Source organism: Centruroides vittatus, unplaced genomic scaffold, assembly GCF_030686945.1.
Source record: "Centruroides vittatus isolate TY-2023 unplaced genomic scaffold, ASM3068694v2 contig_936, whole genome shotgun sequence".
NCBI classification, from domain to species: Eukaryota; Metazoa; Arthropoda; class Arachnida; order Scorpiones; family Buthidae; genus Centruroides; species Centruroides vittatus.
Genome location: NW_027122621.1, coordinates 200,291 through 223,171, shown reverse-complemented (window position 1 = coordinate 223,171; position 22,881 = coordinate 200,291). Strand labels below are relative to the sequence as shown.

The following is a 22,881-nucleotide window of genomic DNA, read 5'->3' as shown; positions in this document are numbered from 1 at the left end:
GTACAGGTCTTATGTAGTTAATATTTACTAAATAATAGATAAAGGGTAGTTTAGTTACTGATTTTTAATAACATTAATATTATTTTGTTATAATGATTTTATTTATTGTAGAAAAAGAAGAAAAATATCTGGAGAAACGAGTGATAAATTTAAAATTTTGTTATTTTTAAGCATCCATATCATGTTTCCGAGTGCGGTTGAAGTGTTTTGAAATTTAATGAATATTTTTCTAGTATAAAATGTCTTAATCTAAGATAAAAATATCAAAGTTTTATATTCAATTTAAGGAGAAATATATAATTTAAATTCAGCTCTAATTACTTTTGTGATTATTTATTGATACAGAAAAACCAAGTTAATTAGGTTTAACAGTAGGCCTAACTGATTTTTCTATACACTACGATAGGTTATAGCAGAGTCGGTAGATTAACTGGTCTTTCGACTAATAGTTCAAACTTAGCTAGAGACAATATTTGCCGCTAGTTGGCGCCACTGTTCGCAGAAGAGCGTTGTTCTTGCTTTGGATATACGGAACTCAGTGATTTCGACCTATAATAATTGTTTTTTTAGCTACATAAAAATGCCAACGTGCTTTGTGCCAGGATGCAAGGCAGGATATAAGTCATCGAACGAGAAGAGACATTTCTTCCGTGTTCCTAGCGATAAGATTGAGAAGTGGATGCGATGCATTCCACGAGACAAGATGCTAACAAGTAAATGTTATGTTTGTGACGTACATTTTGCGAGTAGATTTATTTTAAAAACCTACTCCCATGTTATAAATGGAGAGAAAGTAGAAATTCCACGAGATCGCTGGGCATTAACGTCAGATGCATATCCATCAAACTTCCCTAATTGTCCTAAGTACATTAGTAAGTCTGTACCTCAAAAACGATCAACGCGATGTCTCACAAGAAATGAAGAACCATCTACGAAGAGATACCGAAAAGTCAATACCAAAGGTAAATATTTATATGTTTTTTATGTAATCTTAATCCTTAGTGAGCCATGTAACTTTTTGCCCTTGCCTGAGTTGCAGTGGGTCTCTCGGACCCTGTGTTTTAATATAAATTTTTCGATTGGAAGCTTAAGACATCTAGTCTAAGTAAAATCAAATAAAAAAAAACGTTCTAATCTCATGTTGATCGGGCCGAAAAGTTGAAAAAATATAAATTTTTTCAGTATTTTTAAGGAACATTTTATATTTAAAAAATGCTAACTAAAGATTGAGCTGGGTTTGTGAGACCCACTGTGATTCACTGAGGGCTATCTCTCTGTGGCCTAACTTTCCTTATAAATACTTTAAGATTAATTGTCTGATATTTTTTATATTTTTTTTATCAATCATTAGATTTGCATGATACACACTCCCAAGTAACAACTGTAGAAAATGAAATAGAAGAACCCTCCACATCTGAAGCAGCAACTACACAGCATCCTGAGCTGTTATATGTCAATAAAATCTCTGCTTTGCAGTCTGAATTGTTAAAAGTCAAAGAGGATTTGTATCGGTGCAGAAAGCAAAAGATGATCTATAAGAAGAAACTGAAAACTCTTCAAACAGAAAATCTCAAGCTTCATCAAGAAAATGCTGAACTTAAAATAAAACAGTTGTCAGCTGATAAACTTGATTCCTTACCACCGAGACAGAAACTTGTAATAGAGCACATGCTGAAAGCATGCCATATAAAAAGCAAAAAGGGTATGAGATATGACATTAATTGGTTACTTGACTGTTTGCTTTTAAAAATTAGGTCACCATCTGTCTATGAATTTTTGAGAAACAATGATTACTTGCCTTTACCTTGTCAGTCTACACTGCATCAATATATCAGAGGCATTAATGCCAAATTTGGATTTGACGAAGATCTTTTTGTTATTTTAAAGTCAAAATTGGAGACTATTCCACAAACAGAATGCCAGGGAGTTTTAATTTTTGATGAAATTACACTTCAAAAACATATAGAACTTTCAAAAGCTACTGGTGAAATGATTGGACTTGTTGATTGTGGTGATAATTCTGTGTTGCCACAGAGTGAATTTACAGCAGGTGATCATGGCCTAGTGTTTATGTTCAGACCTCACTTTGCTAGTTGGGTACAATGTATTGGCACATTCTGTTCAAAAAGCTCTGTCCCAGGTTCTACTATTGCAAAACTTATTTTGCAAGCAATTATTCATTTAGAGCAGTGTGGTATAATAGTCAATGCAATAGTTTGTGATGGTGCCAGCACAAACAAAGCAGCTTTAAAAGCTCTAGGAATTTGTGCAGACACAAATAATATACAATGCTCATTTACAAATCCTGCTGCAGATAGACAAGTACTGGCAATTATTGATGTACCACATATTTTAAAATGTATACGAAACAATCTTTTGAAAAGTAGATACTTTCAGGTAAAACTAAGAAAATAAAGTGTTTTCACCTAATTTATAATATAAGCCATTGCATTATTCTTCATTTTTACTTTTAGTTTCCTGAAGGAAGGGTAGAATTACAGCATTTTAAAGCAGTTGTTGATGAAGATTCCAAATTACCAAAGGGATTAAAGGCATGTCCCAAAGTAACTGAAATACATGTTAATCCCAATAACTTCCAGAGAATGAGTGTATTGCTGGCAGCTCAAGTAACACTTTTTTTTTTTTTTACTTATATAATCTGATTTGATAAGAATACTTTTATTTATCTCATTTCTTTATAGATATTTAGTAATACTTTTGCTGATGCTATGCTGTTTTATAAACAGCGTGAGGTTGCTAGCCTAAAGAATGCAAATGTTACAATAAGTTTCATACGTCGCATCAATGCTCTTTTTGATGCTTTAAATCGCAGATTGCCACAGGATGGAATCAGACATGATTCAAATGATCTCAAGGTAATAGTAATGATTCACTAGGAAAAACTATAAATGTTTTAATAAACAACTTTTTTAAAATAGGTTATTGAAGAATCTCTAGAATGGTTAAATAGATGGGAAACATTCAGATTACAGATTGAAAACAGTGATCAAAAGGGATTTTTGAGCCACCAGACAGCAGAAAATCTACGCTTGACGCTAACTAGTATCTCAGCACTCATTAAACAATTGCTTCCAAACTCATATTATATCTTGACAGCTCACTTTAATCAGGATCCATTAGAGGTAAAACTGACTTAGTGTAATGATTATATAATCTTGTATTAAACTCTTAACTTATGTTTTCTTTTCAATTAGCGTTTCTTTGGAATGATAAGACAAGGAAGTGGAAGCAATTCTCATCCCACAACAGTACAGTTCTTATACCTGTATAGACTGATGACTGTGTACAGTTTGGTTCGTCCTCCCAAACGAGCATCAGTTCAAACTGATCCCGGATCTTCCCTTGTTACTTTAAAAAATCTTCTTCAGAGTCATAAAAAACCATTTAAGGAAGTTCAAGAACAATTGGAAGAACATTTACAAAATTTGCTTTGTAATCCAAGCCTGCCCTGTGGAGATCCTACTGATAATGAATTATTAGATCACGATTATTGTGCACCAGAAACATTTAAGTTTATTTTACATTATTTAGGAGGTTACATTGTTCGTCATCTGCTGCCATCACTTGGTTGTGATGAATGCAAAAATATATTAACAGCAAAACCTGAAGATGCTGCACCAGAGAAGACATTTACATTCATCAAATCTCGAGGAGGTTTGTTATATCCAAGCTATAAGCTTTGCCAATTGATGTACTGGGCAGAAAGCAAAGTATGTGAACAATTAACAAACCCAAACATGAATGTTTATTTTTCAATAATGGATATTATATTAAATCAGTGTTCTGTTACATTGATGATAGGATGCCACAATGCTGGTCACAAGTCCTACTTGACCTCCAGATTTTTGCACTTTTTTGTTACCTGTCGATTGCATTTTTTCACGCGAACGATTAATCAATCATTTATTTCATCAATTGAAAGTAAAAAACATAGAAAAATTTCTCACTTAAAGTAAATTTTAATAGCGCAAATAATAATAATTACTATTATAATTATAATTATGTGTAATATAATTTGTTTGTATGTATAATAAATTTTTAACGTATAATAATTGTACTATTATGTCAGTTTTGTTCCTTGTCATTCATTTAACTGAATATCAATCTTTATTAAATAAACATTTCTCAGCGATGGAAGGTGTTTAATGTTTTATTAAGTGTCATTTATTTATCCATAAACCTGGTTTTGGGTTTAAATAAAAGCCTTTTCATTCTTATAATAAAATTCATAGAAAATTATGAAATCGAACTCGAAGGTTATATATAACTTTCAATAAAAAAAAAAATATTCGACCTCACTGAGATTCGATCTAGCGCTCTTGTAGTGATTGCAATGCCCCTGGTGGTAACATTTGTCTCTAGTTGATTTTAGCTACTAGCGAAGATAGGAAGTCGAAAGACCAGTTAATCTACCGACTCTGGTTATAGTAACTTTTAGTATATTAAAATTCTCTCAGTTTTAATTGTAAACGTATAATCTAAGAAAAGAAAATCAAGGTTTATTAATAAATTAACAAATTTATTAATAAAAACATCAAAAACCTCGTCCATATACAGTCAAATATACAAATAACGCCAATGACGAAAGCATTATAAATGACTATTATTATTTTGTAAGCATGTTTGCTTAAAAAACTGGCCGCTATATAGAAGTGGCCGTTATTGGAGGGTCCACTGTATTACAAAATATTCAATCCATAACTATTAGCTATTACTCTGTTACTAGGCCTATTGTGTTTAGCAGGGTACGAAAAGTATAGCACTATATTACGAATCATTTTATATATTATAATAAATAAGAGCAATAGCGGATCCAGAAACAGTTACTGGGATTGCAGGAAAGAAACAATATGCCTTTCAAATGTTACTACTAAGGTACACGACTTTGCTCAGGAAAACCTACTGAAAGGGATGCAACTGCGCTTTGCACACCCCCTAATTCCGCCCATATACAGGAGCATAATACAATGCTATACTGTATCTCTTTCTGTGGCGTATTTAAGTAGATCGTTAATGAAAACTGTAGATCCTGTACAGGAATAAAGTAATATCTTATCTTCTTCTTCCTCAGCTTTTCCCACTCTATGTAGGGTCGCCGTTTCTGATGAGTCGTCTCCACTGCTCCCTGTCTTGGGCTGTCTCCATATTCAGATGCCTTTCTCTCAAGTCCTCCGCCACGAGATCCATCCACCGTTTCCGCGGCCGTCCCCGCCTCCTCCTCTCCCTCACTGTCATCTGCATAACTCTTCTTCCCACATACTGTTCTTCCCTACGTACCACATGACCAAACCACTTCAACCTTGCTTCCCGTATCTTTGCTTCTATGTTCGTAACTTTCACAGTCCCCCTCACACATTCATTTCGAATGTGATCCCTTCTCGTAACCCCACACATCCAACGGAGCATCCTCATCTCCGCCACCTCCATCCTTTTGACATGGGTTTTCCTTAAGCTCACAGTCTCAATAGCATACAGCATAGCTGGTCTCACCACCATCCGATAAACTTTCCCTTTCAACCTAAGCGGCACCCTCTTATCACACAACACACCTGACATATCCCTCCAATTCCTCCAACCAGCCTGAATCCTGCCTGTCACCTCCTTATCCACACTTCCATCCTCCGCCATAGTTGACCCCAGGTACTTAAAGATATTGACTCTGCGAAATACGTCTCCCCTCAACTCCAGATCACTCTCCCGGGCACCATCCACCTCCCCACTACACATATACACTGTTTTACTCCTGCTCACCCTCATGCCCCTCCCTTCCAACACACCCAACCACCTTTCCAATTTAACCCTCAGCTCCTCTTTAGTCTCGGCGCACAGAACGATATCATCTGCATACAACATGGTCCAAGGCGCCTCTTCTCTGACCTCGTCCGTGATCACCTCTATCAGCATGTTAAACAAGAAGGGGCTCAGTGCTGACCCTTGATGTAAACCAACTCCCACCTTGAAGCACCGGGACACTCCAACACAGCTCCTAACCTTTGTGGCCACATTCCTATACAGTTCATGGATCAATCTAACATACTTTTCAGGAACCAGCTTTTCCCTTAGACACCTCCAGAGCTCTTGTCTAGGCACCGTATCATAAGCTTTCTCCAGGTCAATGAATGCCATATGCAGCTGTGTTTGCTTCTCCCAATATTTTTCCAACATTTGCCGAAGGGCAAAAATGGCATCGACTGTTGATCGTCCTGGCATGAATCCAAACTGCTCTCCTGAAATGGTCACCTCTGCTCTCAACCTTCCGTCCAAAACCCTTTCCAAAATCTTCATCGTGTGGAACATCAACTTTACTCCTTTATAATTTTTACAATCTTGAACATCCCCTTTTCCTTTGTAGATAGGTACTTTTTTTTTTTTTTTTTTTTTTGTAACTCTTTCCGCCCAGTGGGCACTAAGAGGGCCTCTTATAGCAAGCCCATTGTGGGTTCGGCCAGGCCCACGATGGGGCGGCGGGTGGTGAGGGACGGGGACCGACATATCCGGACGGACTACCCCCGAAAAATTCCTGGGAATTTTTCGACCCGTCCGGATTCGATCCCGGGTCCCCCAGGGCGGCAGGCTGCTAACCTTGACCGCTCGGCCATCCGGCCGCTATAGATAGGTACTGTACAAGTATACTTTCTCTCCATTCGTTAGGTATTTCCTCCTGCTCAAAGACTTTTTTGAATAGGTCCCATAGCAGATCAATACCCTTCCTCCCCAATGACTTTCACACCTCTGCAGGGATTCCATCCGGGCCCTCCGCTTTACCGTTCTTCATCCTCTTTAGGGCCCTTTCCACTTCTTCTCTAGTTACCATCTGTACCATGCCCATGTTTCGGCTTCCTTCCTCACTGTTCGTTCTTTCATTCTCTGTATTCAAAAGTCCCTCAACGTATGCCCTCCATCCTTCTCTTATATCGTTCTCCCCTCGTAGGATCACCCCTTCGTGTCCTTGATCTGCCTTACATGCGAAATATCCTTCGTTGCCCTATTCCTGAGTTTGGCTAAACGATATATTTTCTTCTGTCCTTCCCTTGTATCCAACTCCTCGTATAAATTCGCATATACTCCTGCCTTTGCCTGTGCCACTACTCTCTTAGCTTCACGCTTTGCCGTTTTATACGCAAATCTATCTTCCTCAGTACGTGACCTGTCCCACTTCCGTTTTGCCTCCTTTTTTACCTTAACAACTTGTTGCACATCTTCATTCCACCACCAACCTTCCTTTTGCACCCTAATCTTTCCAGCTGTTACACCAAGCACCTCCTCCGCACAGTTCCTGATAACCTGGGCATTATATGCCCACCAGTCCTGCACCCCTTCCCAATCTTGCGAGATTTGTAGCAGCACCCTCTCCACATAATTCGCCCTCACCCTCTCCTCCCTCAAACGAAACCACTTAATTTTCTTCATCTGTGTATTTCCAATTTTCCTATGCATTCTTGACTTCATGTCTATGCACATCAACCGATGTTGCGCCGATACCTGATCTGTTGGTATAACCTTACAATTTATCACCGTCGCAAGGTGCTCTCGTCTAGTGAGGATATAGTCAATCTGCGAACTATGAGGCCCACTGTTGAAAGTTATCAGCTGACTTTCCTGCTTGGTGAAAAACGAATTCACAATCACCAGGTCGAAAGCCACAGCAAAACCCAATATACTCTCCCCCTCTTGATTGAGTTCCCCAACCCCATGGCCTCCATGGACCCTTTCATAGCCCATGTTCCGTCCCCCTATGTGCCCATTGAAGTCGCCTCCCACAATTACTCTCTCCCCTCCTTCCAGTGTCCTCATTTCTTCATCCAATTCATTCCAAAGTAATAATATCTTATATACTAAGAAAATACATATAAAATAATATACGTATGTTATTACTACATAGCTAATAAATATAAATGTATTTTAGCACTGTATTTACACAACATTATATAATTTCTATATTTCTAAACGCTTTTATATTTAAAAGGTACATAAAATCTATACTCTCATATAATTGGATTGATGGAATAAGGCAACACACATTTGGGCGATCTGCCAAGAAAGCAGATCCTCTCTGGAAGATTTTATGAGAAATAGCCCTTATTTAGGTCTAAGTCACGTGAAGAAAACTCGGAAAACTCCACATGGCCATCTCGTTAGCAAGGTACAAACACGCGACAAAATACTAGTGTTCCAGAGGTTTAACTCACTCAGACACTAGTGGGCACTCTCATATAAAACGTTACCAAATTATTCTAACACAGACTATTAAGATAATAAATTCAGCTAACTTAATTAATATAACAGATTTAAATATATTAGGCTACATTTTATAACTGGTAAAAGATTTTTGTATATTAAAAATATCATTTATACTATCTCACAAATTTAAAAATTTGAAAGGAATTTGCGTTGTAACAACATTTATTTTAAGTGCAAAAATATATATATATTGTATATGCCTATACATTAAATCTGCAAAATTTAAATATTTAGTGATCATTTTATGCAAAAAATCGAAAATAAAGATTAATGTATTTTGAATTTTTACCCCCAGATATCATGCAATATGTCTACAGATCTTGATAAAACGTCTGTAACTTTTTTATATAAATTTAAACGTGTAAATAAATAAGATTTACATTTTCATCTATTATTTTTACCATATAAATGAGTACCACAACATTATCTGCATAAGGTAAACGTGTGAGTAAAACACTACTTTTTACTTAATATAAGTTTATATAACAGAAATTAAATTATAGATTTTTCGTTGACGTCACAAAAAATAAATTATTTAAAAAAGTATAAATATTTTTGTACGTTTTTCAAAAAGTAATATATTTTTGAATATAAATTATTAACGTCAAAAAATCATTTTCAACATTTGCCTTTAATAATTTATAAGCTTTAATAAAGACAATCGTCGAAATAGAAATTTATTTGAAAGAATTTTAGAATTTCAAGAATACGATTATTATAAAATTTTAAGCCTGAAAGAAAGGCTTTTTCCAAGCTTATCGTGGATTCAGCCAGACTTCAGGTGGTGAGGGATGGGGCTCGACATATCCAGGATGGATCACCCCGAAAAATTCCTGGGGTTTTTGACCCTCTGGATTTGATTCAGGGTCTCCAGAGGATAGGCTTGCGCCTTACTGCGTCCGCATCCGGCCTATATATATATAATAATAATAATAATAATAATAATAATTATTATTATTATTATTATTATTTAGCACTGCATGTTGGAATTGTATTCTTCAACCAGTAATAATGTAGTTATTTTTCTTTTATCAGAATTAATCAAAAAATTCTCCAGGATTAAAGTTATGTTATTAAAGAGTAATATTGAAGAAAATATTCATTCGAGTTAACGATGCTTAACTCATCGAATCAAAGGATTAACTTTAAAATCAACTATAAGTATCAGAGAACGTTGGCCCGAGAGGACAATACCAAAATCAAAGAGAAAAACTTCCTTTTCCATAATCTACTGTAAGCAGTATTGACTAATCGTGCCGGACCACTCGATTGACGTCATTGCTGCCATGGAAACGTGAATTTATTCGTTGTCCGTCAATTTTCAGCGATCCGTGGCATGCTGGGAACGTGGTGATATGTGTCGTTAATAACAAGGCTTAACAAACGGCCTGCAAATTCATTAAATGCTGATCGTCGGAAAAAAGATATCTCTGGAGAACTTACACAAAGCTTAGGATGACACAGTAACCTAAAATGTAGAAGTTCGTCCTTGATTGTAGCCCTCCCCGTCTAGAGAGATCCCAAACATCCTCGATAACATTCCCTTTCTTATAAGTATTTAATAATAAAAAATAATATAAAAATTAAATTCTATAAAATTAATTATTCACTAATATCACAATAATAGCTTTTCACATTATGTAGATATCTACGTCATTAATTACGTAGAAATAAATGATGACGCAGATGTCCACATAAAGATGAGGACAATATATTCGATCAATGTAAAATTTTTAAATATAAATTATAATTTTTGAGGTGTGTAATATCTATTTTTTAATTGCAAATTTGAATATTTTATTAAATTTTATGCACAGAATTCTTTAAAAGCTTGCATTATTTTATGAATGCATTTCGATTAAAAATGTATAAATTGTGAAATAATTTTTAATAAAAGCAGAAAAAAGAAAAAAACAAATTTTAGGCAATAAAATGACCAAAAATTGAAAAATATTTAAGAAAAAACGGACAGAAGAAATGATGCAATTGCATCATTGTTGTTGATACAAAATAACCGTTGTAAAATAATATTGCGATGTATTATAATAAAATGTATAGTAAAATGAGATCTACTTTTTAGATTTTCAAAAAAGTAAAATAAAATACTAAATAAATAAATTAGAAATATTACATCAGAAACAGTCAAACCTCTGAGCAACGGCCAATGATGAGAACATTAAAAATGATCATTGCTCGGAGATAGCCATTGTTTAGAAATTAATTTGTTTTCTTATCAAAAAGGAACGTCCCTGAAAAACGGCCATTATTAGAAGGTGGCTTTTATTGAAGGTTCGTAATATATATTTTAATTTGTAGTAGTAATTAACATCAATATTTTTTATCTGTACTCCTGGAAAAATATACTCTTGATGTTGATGATGATGAGTTATCGAAGTATCAAAATAGTATTCTTAATTTACTATAAACATTATAATTGAACAGGTAATTTGATTTTAAATGATAAAATAAAGAAAAATAACGAAAGAAACCTTCCGAGAGATGGATTCACTGTGGAATTATTCTACCAGTTTTGTTGCTTATTATAAGCAGCAAAGCAGGTAGAAGTTTTGAATTATAACGTTAAAGTGGATAAAATAGTTAAAAGTCTAAACATAACCTTTGATTATTTCTCAATAATATCGTTCGATAACATTGACGTTCTTTCAAAAATGAGTGTTATGCTTCACATATTAATGAAAATTAATTTAGGTGGATTATCGATAATTTTAGAAACGAAACAATTGTAATTATATTGTTACAATTTAATAGCAACTGACGATGATGGGATTTTTTTTCCTTCAGTTATGACATACAAACTATTGAAGAAATATTCGGTTTGATGTTTATTAAGGCACTAATTACGTCATAAGTCTTTGCGTTAATTAAGCGGCTCGTCTTTAACAATTCATGCGAAAAGATGCGGGAAATCAATACGAGATGTTTGAAGTGGAATTCTGCTGCACTTAACAATTTTTCTCCTTTTGCTGATCAATCCGAGATCCGTTCTAGTACGTGCTTTCATTAGGATCTTCACAAAAATGCAAACTAAACCTCCTCCTGCAATTAAAAAGAACAAAGAAATCTCTTCAGAATAAGAGCAATTATTTACTTGCTCGGGTATCAATTTAGCGTTAAAGAATAATAGTAAATGAATAAGTATTATACATTTTAATTTTAAGTATAAATTAAAAGAAGGAAATTTTGATAAAACTACACTGAAAAAATATCTGCAGTTTACCACAAGATGGCATTAACTGTTTATTGTTATACTTTAACTGATTTTCGTTTTCAATTTCATTAATGAGGTTAATTTAAAAATAATTCATTTAAAACGGAAAAAAACGGTCGGATGGCCGAGACGAGGCATCGCCTACCGCTCTGGCGATTCGGCGATCAAAAACTCCCAGGAATTTTTCGAGGGGAATGGTCTATTCTGGATATGTCATGCCCAATCTTCATCACCCGGTCGCTCCGCATTCTACGCTGGACGAACCCGCGATTATTATAGGAAGAAAAGGTCTTCTTATTGCACACGAGATCATTTTTCCCATAGTTATCCTATGGGAAAAAAGGGCAATTGCCCGACCCCCAACCAACAAGGGGCTCCAAGCCAATCGTTTATAAAAAATATTTTCCAAAAAATTCCTCAGAAGAAAAATTTGTGTAAAATCAGCACTGTACTGTACATAGGTCTTCTAATTCAAATTTATATGGGCTCCATGAAGCTATAACGCACCACTGCACAAGGTGAAAAAAGTAAAAAAAAAAAAAAAAACATGAGAGGCCTGTCCCAAATATCATGTTTGTCCCTCACTACCTGGCTCCCTATTCTGAGCATAACCGAATTTACGATAAGTAAGAAGAAAGGCTCTCTTAGTGTCACAGAGTGAGAGTTAAAAAAATGAATAAACTTTTCTTAAAACTTTACATAATGTATTATGACCTAACACGAATATTTGATAATAGGTTATCGACGTTAAATCGAAAAAATTTTGCAACTTTTTAATTTGAATTTGATTTTGAAACGAATCTGTCGAAAATTATATATAAATGTTTGATTAACAAATTATTTTTGAAAATTATATTGTAGTCATTCTACGTTTTATTCGGGTCACAGATTTAGATTGAATATAAAAATTTCCGTTTGTCATCCTATTAAGAAACGAATATTGTGTCGAATGATCCATCGACCGATGTAAAAATGTGCTTAAAGCATCCAATTTCTAAACACGATATGGCATCGTATCATGTTATAAACCATTTGGTTGCGTATTTGTGATGGCAACGCATCATGACGTTCGACTGGAGAAACGATCTGTCACGTGACTGTAACTGAATCAAAATTTGATGCGATTTCTACAATTTTATGGTCATTCACAACTGTTACAAAGCACTACTCTATGTAAAATTTTATATTCTTTGCGAATATATGTCAGTATTTTTGTCTCGTCCACGGAATACATTTAATGACGTAATATTCTAAAAAATAATTGATTTAGAATTTTTCTTTCCATTTCTTTGTTATATATTCCCTAAACTATTTTGATTTGTTTTTTTAAATGTAATCTAAAACGGATAAAGCAATTTGCTCCGAAGTGGATTTGACCATTAGCCATATATTTTCTCTTCTCAAGAGATTGTTAACGTTCAACTTACCTCTTAATGAATACTCGATGAGTCTCAATTGTCCTCGCGTTGTAATCATAGATTGCCGGATTAAACTAATAAAAAGTCGAGTTTTATTTTAGAGTTCGACTCGAAAAGCAACATTCCTGAAATTTCGCAAATATCACGAATACTATTAGGTAGTTTAACGCGATACATAACCTATATACGTTTTTTTCTTCCATTTTTAACCCTTTTTTTTTTGCTCCGAAGATACTAAGGATCAATCCTGTGTTTGGCCAGGCCCACAGTGGGGCAACCGGATGATGAAGGACAAGGACCTGAAAAATTCGATCCCAGATACCCAAAGCTTTGGGTTGACAAGTCCTTTGTCTATCCGACCGTCTTTACTTATGCTCGTGACTAATTAATTTAAAGTAGTAATACAGTGTAATTCGATATCCAAACTTGATGGGATCAGGAGTCTTTCAAATAATCCAAAAATTCGTATAGTTTTGTGTGTTGGGTTCATCAGCCCTGTACATTTAAAGTTTCGTAAATTATAAATACTGTAATGAAATTATTATATTTAAAAGTAAATTAATTCATTCAAAATTTTAGTAGTGTTACGTATATGACTTAGTTTTGCGGCGCTACAATCGACACATGATAGTAATTTCCAATTATAAGGACGGTTTGGTCTCTGTGTAATTGTATTTTTTGGCATGTACTGTATATCTCAATACGTTCCAGTTTCTTTTTTTGAAAACCGTTTCAGATAATCAAGTTGCTACTGTAGTAATAAACGTGCCCGAAAAGTTATGAATATAGTAAAGCATTTATTTTTGTATTAAAAATTTGGAAAAAGTCAAAATTAATGATGCCGAAATAAGTGCTAATAATTAACATTAACAAATAACAAGATGGCGTACTCGTAAATCGAGACAATTTAGTATCTCATATTGGGTAGTTTCCTGGTAAAGCGGTTTTAATAAAGCTGGATAAGCAAACCAATGGCATAATCCGTTTCATTTGAAACGAATTATGCCATTGGTTTGATTATCCTACTATATTAAAGCATTTTTACCAGGTTTCGTTCCCATTATCTTGGTAGTGTTAATCACAACATAACAAATTTAATATTGTATAAAATTTTCTATATTTTGAATAATAATTCATCGTAATGTATTAATTTTCATAATAATACAATAGTTGAGCTGTTAATAAAATTAATATTCATGTCGACGACCGATCACATCGTCTGATGCTTCCATGACACACTTTAAGTGTGTCATGGAAACTCTGTATAAGTAAATCAGACTAATTTTAAAATTATTATAAATAAACAGCTGATAGAAATATAAAATCAATGTGTATTTTGGTATTTGTTTACAAAACTACTAAATCAAATTTTAATAATGGAAGATGCTGGGATCTTCTTGCTGCTTCTGTGCTAATGCATGTTTCTCTGGAGATCAGAGAAGTGAGACATACTCTATTCTCTGTTGAATTTTCAGACAGAAACTTTTAAAATCGATAAAATGTGCAATCATAGTTTGAATTTAATAAAAAAAAAATATTTATAAAATCAAAGAATTTGATTAAATTTGAAGAAAAATGTCGAAATTAAAATTAAAACGTAGAAAAAATTTCTTTGTTACTAAAAACTGGACATTTTTAAAATTTTGATTTATTAAATTTATCATTCATTAAATATTTATTGTCGAAATTCCGTATTCTGCGATGCCGCGAATATTAATTAATTCAAGAATTTTGAATTAAATGAAGTAAATCGAAACAGGAAGTATTCATTTCCAGAAATGATTCGTCATAAACTTCGACCAGAAACGGCCCGAGTTTATGACGAATCATTTAATAACATTAACAGGTAGAAGTATCAGTTTTATATATTTAAATACAATAATATTCTAACAGATTTTGTTTTTAGAAGCTAAATAAAGTTAAGCCGAGGTTTGTAAATCTTAGTATCGATCAGAAAAATAATATTTTCTACTTCTTAAAATATGCTAAATTCGAACAGCATCTACTGGAAGACATTATTATGTTTGAAAAAAGGAGGAAGTATTTCGATGATGGGATTTCGATCGAAGATGCATACTACAACTTTCTTCTTCTTCTTTTATTTCCCTTACGAAAATGCAAAGTCAAAAAATAAATAAGAAAATAAAATTCTAAAATACAAAATTGATTCTTTCCTTTTAAATATTTAAAGCATATGAATACATTTTCTGAAACAAATTAATAAAATATTTTACTTACTAGTCGAATCCTCTAATAACGGCCACCTGCTAAAAGGGGTCTTTTTTCAGGAATTTTTTTTCTTATTTGTTTTAAAGAAAAGTGCATGCAAAATAACAGAGAATTTTTAATGTTTTCTTTAGTGGCCGTCGTTTAGATGGATTCGTTGTATTTTATTTTTTTACAATGAAGAAATTTGTTTAAAAAATTTAAATAATTAAGAAAAAATATATTTCTCTTTAAAGAAAGATGTTTAATAGAAATAGGGATAAAAAAAGTATAAATATAAAAAGACGAGAAAACGTGATGACAAAGGAATTCCCTTAAGGACCGTGAGGTTCCCTAAATTCTTCAAGTAGTCCGTTTATCTAACCTTCTATTAAGAATAAATGCAAATGCCAACAAAAAATAAATAAGAAAAAATTTTAATTCGATTGAGGAGGGTCAATATTCTCTTAGATGCGTCAATAGGAGAAACTTGCTTCGTAAAAGAAGTAAATGGAAGAGAATCTATTTTTTGCAATAGGGAGTAAGAGGATCTCTTATCATTCGTGTCTTTAACAACTCTCCATTGCTGAATATAAAATACTTATTTTCATCTCTTAACATAATTCATATATATATATATATATATATATTAAATTTGATTTCGTTTCATCATATATTTAGAAATGCCGATTTTTAAACACTTTAACTGCCAATGTTCGTGTCAAAAATTTGAATTTTGTGCTTCAAATTTTTGAAATTTTTTACGTAAATTTTGATTTACCGTTTATTTGTGTATTAATGCTAAATAACTTTATCAAATTCTATAGATTCATTGAATATTTATTCTTTTGGCATTACTCAAAATAAACGGATATGCAATGCTATTGATAACCATTATGTTAACTATTAGTTAAATTTAATAATTATTATTATTTGTTTCTATTAATTAAAGGATGCTAATTCCTACAAAAAGGAAGATATATTTTTATTATAAATATAAATTATTTATATTTTTTATCTGAGAATTAAAAAAAAATTTAATGTTTCATAACTTTCTGTCTTTTATCGCCATCTAGGGATGAATAAATAAATTAACTATAATTTGTATTTTTATTTTTTTATACTAGTAGACTCCCTTAAACAGTTTTAATAAATAGCATTAAATTGTTATTAGAATGAATGCGATCATCTATTTTTCATTATTAAAAAATGTTCAGAAATATAGAAATGAATGAATATTGATGGCAATACAAACAAAACTGTTATTTAAATCCAAGGAAATTCGAATTAATGCTCTACAAATTGAATATATTCAGAGTTATTGGCAGATAAATAACCTGATAAAATAACACACACGATTTTAAATTTATGTGTTAAATGAATGAAATAGAGAAAAAGTGTTTGCTTAACGTTATATGTTCAAAGAAAATATAAAAGTTATGAGCAGCTAAACAGGGAATTAGCAACAAGATCATAATTAATTCAATTACGTTAATTAGAATGCTAAATCTAAAAATTAAATCCACAATTGATCAGACAATTGTGATCTAGTGGATAAGTGTGCATTAGTAATTGATCGCGGATTTGCGCCTGACCAGTGGGCTGGCCATAAGGTGTTTCCTGGAATTTCTTTAAATGTCTAACATATGAATAGGGTCTCTTTCCCATCAAATAGTCCTACTGAAGGCATTCTCATGGCAAATCATTTAAAATAATTTGCCATGAGAATGCCAAACCCATGGGATTGCCTTAACCCATCAACTCAAACCACTTGATGACATAAAGATTCTAACTGGTAATTTTTTAAAACTGCTTCCACCCTGTAGACACTTGTAATTCCTTGTAATCACTTGTAATTGTGTCCTTGTAGACACTACAAGGACAGTTTTCAGAAAGCCTATTATTGTTTCAGCACGACATATCCGGACTATTCATCTCCGAAAAATTTCTGGAATTTTTCGATCCATCCAGCTACGATCCCGGATCTCCCAGAGCAGTGGGTTGCTACCTTATTAGTTTAGTGGGGTATCATTATAACACATGGGAGAATCTGACGTGGGGATGTTTTCCGATAGAACTTCTTGTGAGAAGATGATCTCTATTTAGTTAATTAGGGATCATTTTTCCGTAGAAAGTCCTGCCAGATATATTAATCAGTCAAATCTCCAATAATGGCCATCTCTAAATGGCCATTTTATAATGCATTTTATATTATTTATAATTTATAATTTATAATGACCTTTTTATAATGCATAAACAATAACCTCCAAACAACAGGCATCTCCGAACAATGCCCATTTTTTACGTTCCTGTCAATGGCCGTTGTTTAGAGGTTGACTGTATTAATTTTTTCATTTCTTTTATAAATAAGATAAATATGCGATACAAAAAGCGCAATTTACATGAAAAATAAAAGTAGATTCAACGTACAGTAGAAAGATAAAATTTATTGTATAGAAAGAAGGTAATCTGTAATTAAAAAATGCTTTTATATATATGTATATAAAAGCACTGTTTAGGATACAAAAATGTAACTTGCAAATAGAAAAAATTGCAATTTATAGCATGAAAAATTGAATTTATAATGAAAAACACAATAAATTTGTAATATAGTAAAAGCTGGACGCGTGATTAAAAAACAATTTTTTATAGTAGAGCAAAGAAAAGTTACAATTTACTCCGAAATTACAAGATAAAGAAAAAGAGATTTTTTTGATATTTCGTAAACAAATATGTGAACAATCTGATATTAAAGATCGACTTCAATATCTCCTCCATCTTTATGAGTTTTGTCAAGAGACAGATATTGCATTTTCTATGGACTATTACTGTCCTTTGTTTCTCTTCATCAATTATTTTTACTATTTGATTTCTTTATTATTATTCGAATTTAGCAATTTATCGATGAAACATCAAAAAATTGTTTTTTACTGGTTTTTTGTGGTTACCACACCTCTTTGTATTTTATCCAATTCGTTAATATTGCATTCACTTTATTAATTCATAGATTCCTCGAAATTTATATTTTATAAAGTAACTTTTTTATTTGTGTGATGGAGAAACACTAATTATAATTAAAGTAACTTTCCTTCTTTCGTTTTCATTTTAAATTTTTAAGTATTTTAACCTAATTAAACTGTTGATGGTTGTTATTTATTTCTAAGTGTTCTATAGAAACGTGTGTCACGCATGAGTAAGGAGATTTATACGTTTAGTGTTTATCAGTATACAGCATCCGTTGTTATATAATGTTATATTCCCGAAGGAGTTATAACTATAACAGCATTATTACACATTTATAAAACTCGGTAGACAATTTAAAACAATTTTTCGACTTTTATGTCATCTATTTTGTAAAATTTGACCCTAAATTTAACTGCTATAATACTGAAACCGAACAATATATGCTCTTATAATCGATCCGTTTGTTTATTTGTAGTATTATTCAAGGATATTTTAATTATTCACAAACATTGAGAACAGACAACGGACGAGCTATCAAATCGAAGCTATCCTAGATGCGGTCTTTTATGCCACTTTTCTCCACTTTATTATTGTATAAACTACGTGACGAAGGTGATACCACTTATGACGCTCGTGACGTTAGGGAGGACTTCATTGACGTCATGAACGATCTTCTTTTCTTTTTCCCTCCGTTTTCATCGATTGCCAAGAAACTAAGAATAATTTTTCTTCTTTTAAAAACTACATTTTATCAATTCGAAGAATTAAGTTGGACACTTTTCCGAAGTTCCATTATGGAAGAAGCTTTTGTTAAATTTATCCAATGATTAGAGGAAAATCTCGATTGATTTTAGGACAAAGAGGAAAATCTTGTCTTTGTCCTAAAATCGGTAACGTCAAGAATAATTTCTGTTGGCATCACGTACGTAGTGGCCAAAGTAATCCATTTAATGTCTGGTTAATCTCATTAGGCACTCGCATGTTAAATTAAATATAAAAATAAATATTAACAGATGCTTAGGCTACATATCATTCTTCGTCACAAAGTACCTTAAGAAAAAGTCATTGTTTTATAGAGGCCTTTTACACTTGGAGGGAGGCTCGACCACTTACCTTTTACGGATCCCAATATATTAAAAAATAGCTGTTGTTCAGGTGGCCGTTGTTTAGAGGTTTCATTTTACACGCATTTTTTGTTAACAAAATGTTCCTGAAAATACAACCGCTGTTTAGAAGTGGTCGTTGCTGTGAGGTGGCCGTTATCAAAAGTTCGACTGTATTATATTTTTAAATAGAAAAGTTAACAAAAAACAAAAGTATTTTTCTCTTTAAAACACAAGAAATACAATGGAATGAGTAATAATGGCGCGTTGCAGAGTGGCTTTAATACGGCTGAATAAACAAACCAATGACGAGCTACGTTTTATTTAAAACGGTCTATGTCATTGGTTCAATGTTTTTGAGACACGTAAATGTCGGGCCCCAAACTGAGAAACCTCTAACTCCTGCAAAGGGGTCTGATTTATGGTACACATAAATATGCCTCTTATTAAATTTCATAACTTTTTAAAGTTTTTTAGTTTTTAAATAATTTTAAAAAACTAATTCAACTACTAAAGATAGTTCAGATAATAATTAAATGTAAAAAGTTGTAATCTGTTAAGTGAGTGAAGTTCATTATTTATAAGAGATTATTTTTGAATTATGATGTAAATTAATGTTTAAAATTAATATTAATTAATTTAAACTAAATTGTTAATCTTATTATCAAAAATATTAATAATTAGAAATTTAAATTACTTTTCTCGTCCTCCAAATGATTAAATTTTAATTAAGAAATAATTTTAATAAATAAATAAATTCATTACTTTTTATAACTACAAAATTAGAATTTTTTTCCTTCTAAAATTTTAATTCTTAGTAATTAAATATTTAAAAAAAATTCCCAGATTTCTCGAAATTCGTACATAAAATTCCTAAAGCTCCTGATTTTACTTTTTAAATTCAAGAGCTATTTCCGATCTCTAATGAACTAGGTTAGAGATGATCAAGAAAAACGCATAGACAAACGAATCTAAGCACTAATATAAAACTATTAACACAATAAACAAACAGACGCACAGAAAAACTACAAAGTACAGAATACTGTACAAGAGATTTAAGTATAAAAATACAACCAGAATCGGATTTACATATAAACAAGGTAGTTTAGGGCATCACATTATGAAGAGTCTCGTTGTATTCTCAAAGGCAATCTATAAATATTGTCCATTATTGTTTAGTGTAGGATTCTCTTGTACGTTGTAGCGCCGGTCACAAGTCTAAATCTGACCCTGACTACTTTATACTTAAATCTCTTGTGCTTATCTCAAGTGTTAGGTGATGCAAATCGAATATTAATTAATATTATAAATTAATATTATATATTATAAGTTTAAAATTTAATAAAATTTTAAAAAATTCTCTTTTATTGATTATAATAATTATTATTATTATCTTTATTTTTGTCAATAAGAAGCACGTGTAGATATGAACAAAATTCTCACGTCACGCATGGATCGCGTGTTGCTATCTTCTTTACAATGAACTCTATTGACAGAGACTACTTCACCAGTAATCTTTAACTCGAATCTTTCAATAATTTATTAAATATTATAAAAATGAGGGAAAAATATAAATAATTACTTAGAAAATGATATAAAGTTTAGGAAACTAATTATGTAGAAAATATTTGATTTTGTTATTAAAATAATTGTTTACTTTTCGATTTTTCTCAAAGTGCACGCGTATCGTTTTACTTCTAACATTAAAGTAATTGGCAAAGATATTAAGAAATTGCAAAAATATTTCTTATCTTAATGATTATTTTTGCTAATATGAAATTTAACGATTTGTTTTTTCGCTAAATTAAATATATATATTTTTTAAAAGTCTTATATTAAGTTAATTGCCTAATTAAAAAATCAGCAGGGAGTTGCATAACCCAGCTTTTATGAGATTTTATTTAAAGAATAACGTCTATATTATTAATCACAATAAATAAAATTGTGTGTGGCGGCATCATTATGAGATTTTGATTTAAAATTTTTTAAATTATTATTCTTATAAAATGGTATAAAGCTTAATTTTTAGGTTAGCGATGTGTTTTATAAAAAAATTGTAAATGCTAATAACGAGCAAAATTTTCTTAAGTGGGACCCTTCTCGAAATATGATATATAGCCCATTTCTATTTCTCCACTCCATCTACCTTTAACCACCAAAGTTTAATAACATCAATGCCCCATAGATATAAATCACCTTGCCAAATTTTGTTTCTTAATCTTTATCTCATCCTGAGATATTAAACGAAATAGATGCAAACACACACATACATATCCCCGGAATTTTATTCCCGGTTTTTGACATTTTTAGGTTCAGGGGTCTCAAAACTCGAAAGATGAAATTTTACACGATTCCAATACTTTCCCTTGTTATGTGTACACTACATAACAGCCGGAAAAGTAAAAGTATGTCTAATAATAAAGATAAGTTAATGTTTTTTACAATTTAAAAGAAATGAAATGTGTAAAAGATATTTCATCAATAAAATTTCATAAATATTTCTTATGAATATTATCAATTTAACCGAATGTCAACTAAGAATGTCTTTTAGTCCACTTAGTCCGTCCATCAGACGCCGAATGGATAACAATATTAAGCTGTGGTCGCGGGTCACGTGTTTTCCGGGTTTTTTTCACGCGTTTACACCTAGATAGGGTCTATTATCTATTGAAGTCCTTCATAGAGGCACCACCTCTTAGCAAATTAATCACGCGTTGTGTTATCTTATCCTATTTTTTATATACTTTACTTTTATATTAAATATAAAAAATTATTAAATTTAGTTTTTTACAATAAAATAATCGTTATTTACGTATATTCATTGTAATTTTGCAATGAATTAGCATAGTTATTAGTTATTTTTGTAAACCTGTAATGTGAAATCAAATCAAGTTTACAATAAGGAATATAGAAACAATTAATTTAAAACTTTAATTATATTTCAATTGCGAAATTGGAAAATAAATTAAAAATGTATTTTAAAGGCAATTATAAAAGGAAAGAATTAGTTTATTGTTAATATTTAATTAAGATAGAAAAGGGTGAGAGTAACGGTATGGCAACAAGACAAAACTCGAATATAAAGTGTAGAATAGAAGTGGGTAATAAAAGATCTGTCCTCTTCTAACAATTGTAAAGAAGATCTAAGCTTAGAGACGCTTCTAGAGATTACCAAGAGCTACTTTATCCGACTTAAGAAATAAAGCGTCGATGCGAATTCCCAAAGGAAGCGGAACCACCATTTTTATTTTCACTTTGAACATTCTTACAAGCCGAGTGAAAGAAATGCAACAGAGGTATTAGTAAGAATTTCCACAGGACGAGACTATTCCTAGAGACAAACATAACAAATTGAATACTCCTTTTATATGAACGTTACCACGACAACAAAGATACTATAATGGCGGATAGCTGCGTTGATTAAATGGCGCATCGCGCACCAAAGATTAAATTGTACATTATGTCTTTTATTTTATAAATTTTGATAAAATAGTTTTAAAATTCGTAGATTGGATTTCTTTTGTTTTCCTTAAAACTTATATAGATTCATTGAGGAATTAAAGAAAGTAGAATGAAAATCAATAAGAATGTCGAATATAATGTAATTTTATATGACTACTAGTTGCAATCACTACCAGAAAAAAATCATTTTGCATCACTTGCTGTCTTTTTGATATGGGAAACGTTATACTAAACAATG

At 31.9% G+C, this 22,881-nt stretch overlaps 1 protein-coding gene across 1 annotated transcript; it reads right to left on the bottom strand.

Annotated features, from left to right (window-relative positions):
- Window positions 1–6,954: 6,954 nt before the first annotated feature.
- On the bottom strand, window positions 6,955–7,815 carry LOC136984879 (uncharacterized). The gene has a single exon (XM_067282019.1). It carries the CDS (start codon window positions 7,813–7,815, stop codon window positions 6,955–6,957), a length of 861 nt encoding a protein of 286 aa, XP_067138120.1.
- Window positions 7,816–22,881: the final 15,066 nt, after the last annotated feature.

Coding starts and splice junctions, on each gene's coding strand:
- LOC136984879 (XM_067282019.1), bottom strand. CDS start 7,815: ATGAGGACACTGGAAGGAGGGGAGAGAGTAATTGTGGGAGGCGACTTC.